We start from the raw sequence: 11,019 nt of genomic DNA, 5'->3' as shown, positions 1-11,019 counted from the left end.
GGGATACCTTTCCACAGTTCTTTCCTCATTTCAAAGTCTATAGCTCCATGATCAATGTAGGGGAATTCCTCTTGGGTCTTAGTATCAGGAGTATTGCTAGCAGGCTTAGGAAAGTGATTTCTTGGTGGTCTCTGTGGTTCAGGAGTAGGAACAGGAGGAGTTGGTCTGTGTTCCTGTTGTTGCTCATGGTGGACATTCTGGAAGGGATTATTGTACAAGAGATGAGGGGGTTGGTCTCTGTCATCTGGTATTAACACGGAATCCAGCTTTGAGCTCACGGTGTTTACTACAGAAGATATGTCACTGAATCTTCTCTTAGATTGTTCAAACCTGTTGTGCTCATTGGCATGAAGGTCATTGATCTGATTATCAATGGAAGTAAGATTGTTGCTCACTTTCTCTTCAAAATCTTTCAGATTTTGGCCAATTGTATCCATGTTAGAATGACATTGTGATTCATTTACCAGAATCAAATCTTGAACTGTCTCAAACTTATCATCTATGTGTTTCTTCAGTTGTTCTAACACATTGTTATTCACTGTGGATTTCTCTCTGGCACTTTCTCCTATGTTGTTCAGGATTTGATCAAGCAAAAGGGGAATGAATTCATTTTTAAATAGATCAAGAATGGAATGATTCAGGACATCTTTAAAATTGCTGACACAAGATTCAAGAAGAGTACCAGGAATGGTTTCAACAGTACCAGATAATTCAGAGAGAAATTTGGAGAACAATACTTGTAATTTTTCTTCTAGAAACAAGGGGCCATTTCTAGACATTTCAGAGTTAAGATTATTGAGAAAAAATTCTCTATTTGAAGGATCAGAGAGATTATCAATATATAAACTGAGGCCTAGTGGTGAATCACTACTTAAGGAACTTTTAGGTAAAGATTCATCTAATAAGGGCCTCTCCCTCTGGCTCTCCCTCGTCCATAGCCTCTCCTCACTCCTCGTGTGGCTCTCATCAAGTATTCTCCTATTTCTAGAACTCTCTGAGTGTCGTCCTGAGGGCGTCTCCAGTTCCTCCCTGATCCTCTCCAGTTGTTTTGAGGAGGAGGGGGGTTGTGGCCTGCGAATTCTTGCGGCATTTGCGGATAATGGGGTGGATTGTAGCCGCCAGTTTGCAGATGCGGGCTGGGGCGGAATAATTGAACCACCTCTCGCGGTATAGAAGCTGGTGGCTGCCTCGCTTGGAGCGTCTGCGGCGGTTGTGGCGGCGGCAAGGGAGTTCCTTGGTAGTTCTGATTCTCTGGGCGCATTTGAGGCTGCGTCTGTGGACGGGATTCTGGAAGATTGGGAAGGATAGGAGCCTGGAACTCCTGCGCCAAGGCTCGGTGCTGAAAACCCATAGGCTCTGGAGTCGGCGTGACTAGTAAAGGCTGTTGGCTGGCGTGCGGTATCATTGCTAGCTGCGAAGGAGCTCGGATTTGTAGCGCGGTCGAGTTCGGCGGCCCGTTGCCGTTGTTCTGGCGCGTCAGAGATATTTCTAGATTGTTGAGTTCCTCTCTGGGGATCCAATCCTGACACAGGCGTATCCCGTCGTTCCTCCCAACCAGATCTATGATCATTTCTTGGGTCATTGAGGCTTGGGAGAGGAGACGCCTCATAGTTAATATGTTCTGCGCTTCCCTGGCGCGGACAAAAAGGTCGAATTGTTTGTTGAACATACTGATGAGGCTGGATAACTCCTCCTCTTCCGGGATAAGGTCCATGGGTCCTGAGGACGCTTCCCGTCGAGGGCTCTGAGTGTACGGAAGGAGGGCTAGATTGGACGGCGCCGTGGGTCTCATGCCCTCTGGGTTGATAGGCTGGGAGGGCGGCTGACTCGTCTGAGGAGGGTTCACCGTCAAATCTATTTGTTCCCTGTCGACAGGCCGTGGAACCGGCGTGGATCTGCTCGACGCTAGAGCTATGGACGTTTCTCTCGGCTGGTATAGAGCCGGAGGGATCCCGGTATCTGGGGGGAGCGGCTCCTCTTCCGGGAGCTTGAGGAAATCCTCCTGTAGAGGTGGCAAGGCTGCTTCTAGCCCTTCGAAGCCGTTCTTTGGCGGCTGGGCTAAGGCGGTACCGGTGGCGGAGCTCTTCGGAGAGGTCTCGGCCATTTCTAAGGTGAGGAGGCATTGTGATAAGGAGTAAGAGAGGTTAATTTAAGCGGAAAGAGAAAGTTTTTTTAAGAATTAATTCAAGGTTAAAATACCTTGGGACTTAGGTTTAGAAGATAACCTTTTACTTTTACGCGTCGTAGTAGAGGTTTTTTTCTTAGTTTCCTTTGCGCTGGGTTTCGCGGCGGATTTTGAGGTCCAATCAGAGATATTAACAGCGGCGGTGACCTTACGGCGACGGACTTTTGGGTATTTAGTAGTAGCAATAGGGGTCCAAGAGGAACTATTGATCCAGTTTCCTTCTTTCGGATCAGTTACGCGGTTGTCGTCGCAATTTTCGTCTTCTGCGCTAGTCTGCGCCGTTACGAATTTTTTTACGGTCAATTGCGGCAATTATAGTTAAGAAGCAGGAGAATCTTTTGAGCGTACTCCGTTTTTCTCTATCTCTTCTTGATCCGAAGATATAGAGGGTTCTGGGGAGGATAAGTCCGACGAAGGGATAAATAGCGGCGCGGAGGAGTCGCAGTTCTGCACTTTCACGAGTACACAGGACGTAAAAAAAAATTTTTCAAGGGTTCAGTTAGGAAATTTATCAATGTAAAAGCAATTTTGGATGATTTTAGAAGAATTTCAGCGTTAGTAAGATATGTAGAAAAATTTTTTAAGGTGATTTTTCGAATTTTTAGAGTTTTTTTTTTGTTTGATTTAGTCAGGAGGATCAGTCTTTTGGCTTTATAGCAGTCTAGAATTATGAAAAGGTGAGTATATTTCCCGATGAGGCCCCCAATTGTGAGCCTGAGTCTCTATAGTGACAGCAGGACACAAGAAATGGGGGGGCAATAGTTGGATTTCTTGGGATAAAGAAATTACAACTATAATAGAAAAAGAGAAAGAGAGAGAGAAACCAAGCAGGATAAGAAGGAAGAGAAGTACTAGGTTATTCTAGTGGGAATGCACGTCCACTGGCAATGCTACTCTTCAGAAGAGTGCTGCTAATCTGTGCAAGAAGTGCTACAGCTTCCTCTCAGGAGGGTATCTGGATTAGATAAGTCTTAATCCAGCCACAGTTTTTTAGACTTCTCTCTGGACAGTCAAGGTTCTTAATGGGAAACCTGAGGGACAGCCCTGAACCTAGATTTTGAGGCAAAGGCCTGATGATAAGAAGGGACAGCCCTGTGATCAAGATGGAGGCAAAGGCCTATAGATATGGAGGGACAGCCCTGTGATCAAGGAGAAAGCAAAGCAAGAAGAAAAGGCAGATCCAGCAAGACACAGAGTTGTACCTCTGAGATAAACAAGGTTCAGTGAAAGAGGTTACTTACTGTCAATATCCTAGGCGCCTGTGACGGTAGGTATACTGGGAGTATAGTAGGCTCTTTGGTGGTGATCCTGGAGTTATCTGGGTGGTGGTTCTGGTGTGCTGAAGTCTGTGGATCCGCCTCAGGCAAGGGGGATCCTGACTACGAAAATTTTCACAGTTTGCTTATGTAATTTACATATGTACATGTGGTTTGGCGCGCCTGGTAGCGCTGACACGTCACAACTGCGCAAGGGCGCTACAACTCAGTAACTCAGGGAAGGAGTATAGTTACAATGAATTGGTAAGTTGTAACTAGGGTTAAAATTGCATGAGGAAACAGAATATGAAGTCAAGACAGGGATATCTCTTAAGATGAAAAAGATATAAAGTAATTTATATGTAACAAAGGTAGAACAGGCAGCTTTTAGGTCAGCTGTGATGACTCTAAGGCTGACAGGGTTCCACCAGCGGGGTGAGACACTGACTGTTGGGGGCTAAACAGAGGATGTGGGAGGTCAAGTGTTGGAGAGGAGAGGAGCCTGTCACCACGGATGTTTGCTCAGCACTTGCGTGCAAGTGCCTTCACCCCTCTCTTTAAGAACCCTTTAAGATCTCTTTAAGGACTTGGCTCCAAGTGATGTGTAATTTTGTGCTGAATGTTTGTTGGAAAGGGTCTGATATCATATTGATACCAACTGCAACTTGAACGTATACATTACTTTAACTCTTTAAAAACATACTAGGTGCCAAGGCGGCTTTGCCGCTGCAGGTTTATGCCACAACTCCTGGCTCCCACTGATGCAGTGGGTCAATATTTCACAAATCTGTCAAACTGGAATTTCATCTTTATGGGCTAAACACACTTTGATGGCTCAGATCCAAACTAAACATATCCCACATGAATGAAACTTGATTTATAATAATGAAACTTTTTCTCTTGAAATGAATGGATGCAGAGACATGAATATTTAAGCTTGTTGTTGCTATGTAGATTTTTCCAACCCCACAGCCTTACAGGATCAAGAAAATGGCATTTTTAAACTTCCTGTAGCAGCATCATTTCCCATTGGGTGATTGGTATTTGGGGAAAAAAATACACACAGCATAAATCCTTCTATAATCTATAGAGGCCAAGGCGGCTTTTCCACTGTAAAAAAAAGTTCAAAAGCCCTTGCTTGTCTCCATTGGAGCATTGGCATTTAGTAAAACTCCCCTCCTATGACCAAAACTACTACACATTAGTTCAACCTCCCATGCAATGAATTTTTTGGCTTGATGTTTTGGAAATTTCTCCAATATCCCATTATTGTTCACAGCTCAAATTAGTCTTCAAACTTTTCTAAGATTTATTTCTACCAATCTTGCCATCAAAGTGTCTCTGGAAGGCCCTTGGCTTCATATGAATTTCAAAATTAGAATTAAACTTTTATCAAGAATGTTCAATCACAAATAAACCCATCCTTGAACCAACTCTGTAACTTAATTTTGACAAGTATTAATGTGACAATTATCAACCATGAGCATCTTTTTTCAAGCTAACAAGAACCCAAGGTTAATTTCTTACAATGCAATCACTCAAAACAGATACATCACAATTTGACACAGATTTATAGGAAAGCTGGAGGTCAGGATGGAGGGCTGGTGTGATCACCTTGATTTTGGGTATGATGAACTTGCCATGAAAGCTTTGAATGTGCTTGAAGCTTCATTTGCCTTTGGGCTTGACCTTAGACTTGGCAAATTTTATACTTCCCACCAAAGGGACAAAGATTTCTTTAGCAGGCACTTCACCTTACCACCAACCAACTTCTCATGGTCTTTCTGAATTTTAACTTGTTCAATAAAATTGTCTCTGGCGCGCGCTATGACGATACTCTCCATGGGCGCTTGCTGGACTTCCACCTCAAAGGCTCAAGTGTATGGGGACGCCCCACAAGCGCAGCATGGACAGGGGCGTCCATGGGGCGCCCAAGCTGGTACATACTCCAATCGGGGGGTGAGGTCATGCTTGACAGTTCAGACAAAAAGACAAGGGCGGGGTCGAACTCCCGCCGCAGTTGAGCATTGCAAGCTGTGTCTGTGAAGCCCCCGCGTCCCGCGGGGTTTCACAAGGACAATCACAGGCACATTCCCCGCTCGACTATATCCTCCGGTCCTCGCACTTCTCCTAGCCGGCAGAGATCCACGACTCACATCTCTCCCGGCTAGGTAAGCTGTTCCCCAGTTTCCTTTTCTTCTTCCCTTCCTTCTCCCCTTGTCTTCTTCCTTTTTCTCTATCCCTGGTTGTATGTAATCACAGAGAGATCCACGACTCACATCTCTCCCGGCTAGGTTTCCTTCCTCCCTGAGCAATACATAGCCCCGTGAACCAGACTTCCCTCAAGGTTCACCCTCTGTGCCCCTACTCGGACAGACAGTGAAGGACCCCAAATTGGAGTCCTTACAGTGTCCCTACTGACTATGCCAAGGAAGATCTCCGTGCCAACAGTACAATGGGCTATGTTATATAAACCTCATAACTTCGCGACTTGACGGTCCTAGGAATCAGTTTTACGTCAAAGTCCTTAGTTTTCTCGTGAGCACGTGTGGGTAGAGTGCAATGGAGGAGAACGCGCGCCGCATGAACACATCACATCGCCTCCAACTACCTTCTTGGTTTGTTTGACAGAGTCAGCATGGATCCCAACACATCCCTCTGGAGGAGATGAAGATCAAGGGATATGAAAACCCATGTTTCCCGCCAGAATTCAACTGAAACTGCAGTAGTGCGGTCAGTACAGAGTGCAGCTGAGGAAGCCTGGCCAAGCCGTGTGTTGGAACCTGCACGCAGTCAGTTAATTCTTTTGCCAGGGGCGGCAATCCTTTCCTCCCCGGTTGTTGGACATAAGGCGACGTATGTGGGGCGTTGTGGTGAGATCACTCAAACTCATGCATAGTATTTCTAGCCCATATAAGTAGAAAATACCTCATTATTATAGCAGAATCACAATCTTCAGGTCAAGTTATCCAGGGTCCCATCTTTATTACATATGCCTAGCTATATTATTTCTCTTATTTTGCTCTTTTCCTTATTTTCTGTTACATGGCTACATATCACAAAAACAGTCACAGACCAATCATTTCACAAGATATTCCCACTTATTTATTATACAAGAGCATCTTTATACATAGTACAGATATATCCATAATCAAGAAGGCTAAAATCACTCTAGATAAATAACCCCATCAGCATCTGGCATAGTTAGTACTATTACATCATCCAGTCTAGTCACCCCAACTGAAGAGTACATAGTTTAGCCTGAAGAAAATTCTAGTGAAACCCCAGCCAGTTGTAGTAGTGGAATTACCCCAACCAAATGTCCTTCCCCAGTACAGAATAACCCCAGACACAAACCCCAACCAGTTGTACAGGGAAGGCATTGCCCCACTATTTCCCTTGATTATTATTTACCCCAATGTACTAGATCCTTTATAAAGATTACATTCATCAGTTGTTGTTTCCTTTCCTCTCATGCTTGCATTAGAATAGTAAATGATACCTACTAGCATTCATCACCTTTATCCTTGAGAAATATCATCAGAGACAGATAACCATCATTGAAACCAGAACAGAATACCTTAGTGAATAATTGACAGAGAACCAGATACATCCTTGAATCCTCAACCATTCTCCCTCCTCCAACCCTCATTCTTCCCCCCTTGCAGGTTGTCCTTGTAAGACTCCAGTAATAGTTCTCACTAGAATAGAAGTCAGCCACAAATTATTTTATTCTTAGTGAACCCTTTCTCCCAGAGTTATTCCAGGAGGGCAGTCTTACCAACACTCAAGTATCCCAACATACTTTTCCCCTCCAAGCTCATCTCACTCAGTTGAGAGGTTCCACAGCGTCACCCCACTCGCCACATATAGCGAGCGCCCGTGGAGGGTATGGTCACAGCGCGCCACTGAGGCATACACCGCGGGGCGGTCGAGTCGCCCCAGAAACCATCAGTGGGGCGCCCCCATGACCCAGCCATTAGGCGGCGACCCTGGTTCGACCCTAGGGACACCGCCCCACAGGCGCCCCCAAAGACGACCTTGGGACCGTCAGGGAGGTCCCAGGGGCCTCCCAAGTGGGTCTCCCCGAGGCCGCCGCACTCCAAAAGGGCGGACTTGGGTCGCCCCACCGGTTTGGCCATGGGATGCCCCTGTCCCATGGTCGACGCGTTGGGGGTCGCATAAAAAGGCGATTTGAGGGGCGGCGCAATCGCGCGACAGGGTGGCACCCATGTCGACAAGACTTGGCGACTGCGCGGCCCCAAAGGGGCGGGTTGTGAGCGTCTAGTGAGACGTATCCGGGGCCTCCACCTGAGGGCCCAACCGGTCGGCCATAATCCGCATAACTGACAGGCGAGCTGGACGACGGGGCGGGCGTGCCGGAGGCGTACGACGGTCGGTTCACCTATTGGCCCAATGTGACAGCAGGCGCGGCGCTCAGACGAGCAGGGGACGCTCACTTGGGGGCACGAGGCAGGGCAGAATAGATCCCGGTGGGCTTGTGGCCCCAGTTGGGGCAGGCATCATGGGTCGGCCGCATACAAGATTCATGGGTATTCGGTCTTATTCATTGCATGTTGTTAATAATAACAGAACTGGGGAACAACAGGCCCTTGGCCGATGCCAGGGGGGGGGATGCCCTTTAGAGGTGGGAAAATGAGGGGGGGGGGGGCTCTGCAGAGCATCCTGTTTCATCCTGGGGGTGTAGCAGGATGAAACATGATGGACGTGTTGTGCCAAGAACCTGAGGGCATGTCCTTCCGACATGGCCCAAGGCCGAGCCGGGGCTCGGCCATGAGATGCAGGCCTGAGCAACGTAAGGGCAGCATGGAGCCCCCCGAGGGACGAACCAGTCCTCCCGCCCTCGGGGCGTAGTGATCTCGAGACTCATGGCTGGCGATCCAACAAATGGCGCGAGGGGGAGGAACCCGGCCAGTCATTAGGATGCCCAGGCACGCGAGGGTCCCGAGGGACTCCTGATGGCGGCTCCAAGACTTGTACCGACCCAGTGTCGGTCATGGGGGCGGTGGCTCTTGTATGCGCCACGCCGTGGCAATTATGGGTCACAAGGGGCGCCGATTTGGCGTGGCTGTTTTTTCAAAGTTGGTCGCGCCCCGCCCCCTCTCGATTGGCCCCGCGGTGTAGTTTCCCATGCGGGGTCAATGGGGCGCCACGGTCGCCGCCAATTTGACGCCCCACTCATCCAGCGGTGAATGTTTGGGAGGTGGCTTTGGGCATCGTAGTGGGGACGGTGTGGCGGGATGGGTTGCGGTTGTGTACACTCGTCGCTTGGATATGGTGTGGTCTTTGGGTCGCATCGAGCTTGGCGGGGTGGAACACCTATAAGAAGGGCGGTGAGTTTGAGGTGTGAGTTCCTCAGGCGACTCACGGGCTGTACACGGCAGTTGCACGGATTAGGGTTTCGGCCGTCAAAACTGCCGTCAGAGCCAAGTGACAGTCAGATTGACCGCTCACCTAACGGCCTCCCGTCAGCCGTCAAACTGCCAGCCAAATTAACAGCCGAACCGCCGCCACTTGACTCCAGGCAAGTTTAACATAACTTGCCTGGGGTTGGTTTGCCGACGAACATGGTTGACCAGACACCTGCCAGCTGGAACACAAGATGCTGTCAGAACAGCCCTAACCCAAAAGGGGCCCAAGACAACTCCGCTTATCGGAGATACATCACCCTTGGGGCCTTGGCCCTCAGGGCTCACCCATCCGCACTCCTCATTTTTTCCCAAGTCCCCTCATTGGAGATACATCACCCTTGGGGCCCACCCATCCGCACTCCTCATTTTTTCCCAAGTCCCCTCATTGGAGGACACTTCACCCTCCATCTCCCCCACCCTCACCAACCCACAACCTCATCCAGACCTTCAACTTTATCCTCTCATTCCGTATCTCACAAGCAACGTGCTCCGATCGGCGCGCCCAAAGGTAGAAAGGCCTTCAAAGCCCACAAACTTGGCAGAACTGGTAAGCTCCAAGCAATGTAAAATTGCCCAAGAAATACTCTTGTCCGAATATTCATTCGATCTGCAGAGCTCATACATACTCCCCGTAGCGCCTCTTCGACGACAGTCAGCCTGACCACGCCACAGCAGTCCAAACCTTTTCCGAGGTCCAGCCAATCGATCCGAGAGAGGCGGAGGATCTTTGAGCAGCCTGTCAACCCGTCGACTAATGATCTTCCTCATTTTTATCATTTGACTAACTCCTCATTGGCCGTCTCCATCGCCTCGCCCAGCCACTCTGCATCCGGAGGCGCCTAGTCAACAAGCTCGGGCGTCAACCGACGTCATTCCAGTGTACCAAGTGAAAGGCGGCAGTCCAAACGTAAGCCGACACCTGCCGAGATCATGTTGCGAGACGAGACCCGGAGTGTCAAAGCTCTGGTAGATAAATTCCCTCTCTTCCTCTCTCCCCTCTTCTCTTCTCTAGCCAGCCATAAAAGCAGACCAAAAAAAGAAAAAAAGAGATGAAAAACAAAACCAAAAAACACTGTACCATGCAATAAAAAAACAAAAAAAGTGCCCAGGTGGCTGTAAAACTTAATTGAGTGTGTCTTGTGAGTTGGCCCGGGAGGTGTGCCAAAAGCTATTGGAGAACGAGGGCTTTTTGTGGTCAAACAGTGGGCAAACGGCCCTGACCGCTTTTGTAGGGAGGCTTGGGTTGGACGGCGTATTGCCGGTGTGGTAAGACCAATCAAAACCAAAATCTTTGAAAATAAGTTAAAAATACATTTCACATACATTAAAGTTATTTACACACCGTCAAAAAGCGTGGAAGAATTCAGTTTACAAGTTATAAGGCTATTACATACAAATTACATAAGAACTGTTCACCTTAAAGCGCTCAAAAGCGCTGAACACCCTTGAAATCACATGTACACAATTTTGTTTTCACATGGTGTTTATTTTATCACAAGTTCACTTAAAAACCACTCATAACTTGGCAATCACCTGAATTAGGTCATATTTTCCCCAATAAGAAATTTCCCCACTTTGATCTTCAATCACATGTAGCAAATCACTTCTTAGACATAATTTTCCTTCCCAATTAGTCCAAGCCAAGTGATCATAACCCAAAGGGGTAATTGTTTTCATTACATATGTAAATCTTTCCCAATTGGTACAATTATTTCACATTGCATTGAACAGCTTTCCCCATTAGTACATTTATTTCATTCCATTGTAAATCACTCTCAGATGTGATTTTTCCTATCAAAGGAGGCCTCTCTTGCCCCTTCTTGTTTTCTTTCCCCCTCATGCTTGCATTAGTGAATGAAAATTGATATCATTCAGCAGACATCACATCAAAAATTGCCCCCTTCCAACATTGTCTTATAAAATTGCCCCTTATCAAATATTGCCTCAACTTCTCACTTGACTCAAAAATCTGACTTATTAATTTAAGTTCAGGAATCTCCCAGAGTACTCATCACGCCAAAACTCTTCTAAAATCATAACATTACATCAAAATTACATATTACAAGGTTTAAAATAGTAACAAGATTTAAAATAGATAAATTCAGGAAGATTGCGCCACACTAAAATAAAAAGTGTATCTCCTAGA

At 47.2% G+C, this 11,019-nt stretch overlaps 1 protein-coding gene across 1 annotated transcript; it reads left to right on the top strand.

Annotated features, from left to right (window-relative positions):
- Nucleotides 1-8,736: 8,736 nt before the first annotated feature.
- Nucleotides 8,737-9,716, top strand: PtA15_3A44 (uncharacterized protein; the record flags this gene model as incomplete). The annotated part of the gene is made up of 2 exons (XM_053167419.1): nt 8,737-8,744; nt 9,509-9,716. The coding sequence occupies 2 exons, from the start codon at nt 8,737-8,739 to the stop codon at nt 9,714-9,716; spliced, it is 216 nt and encodes a 71-aa protein (XP_053018236.1).
- Between the last annotated feature and the right edge of the window lie 1,303 nt (nt 9,717-11,019).

The sequence above is a fragment of the Puccinia triticina genome, chromosome 3A (genome assembly GCF_026914185.1).
Source record: "Puccinia triticina chromosome 3A, complete sequence".
NCBI classification, from domain to species: Eukaryota; Fungi; Basidiomycota; class Pucciniomycetes; order Pucciniales; family Pucciniaceae; genus Puccinia; species Puccinia triticina.
Note: the sequence above shows the minus strand (reverse complement) of the source record. Positions and strands in the feature narration are given on the sequence as shown.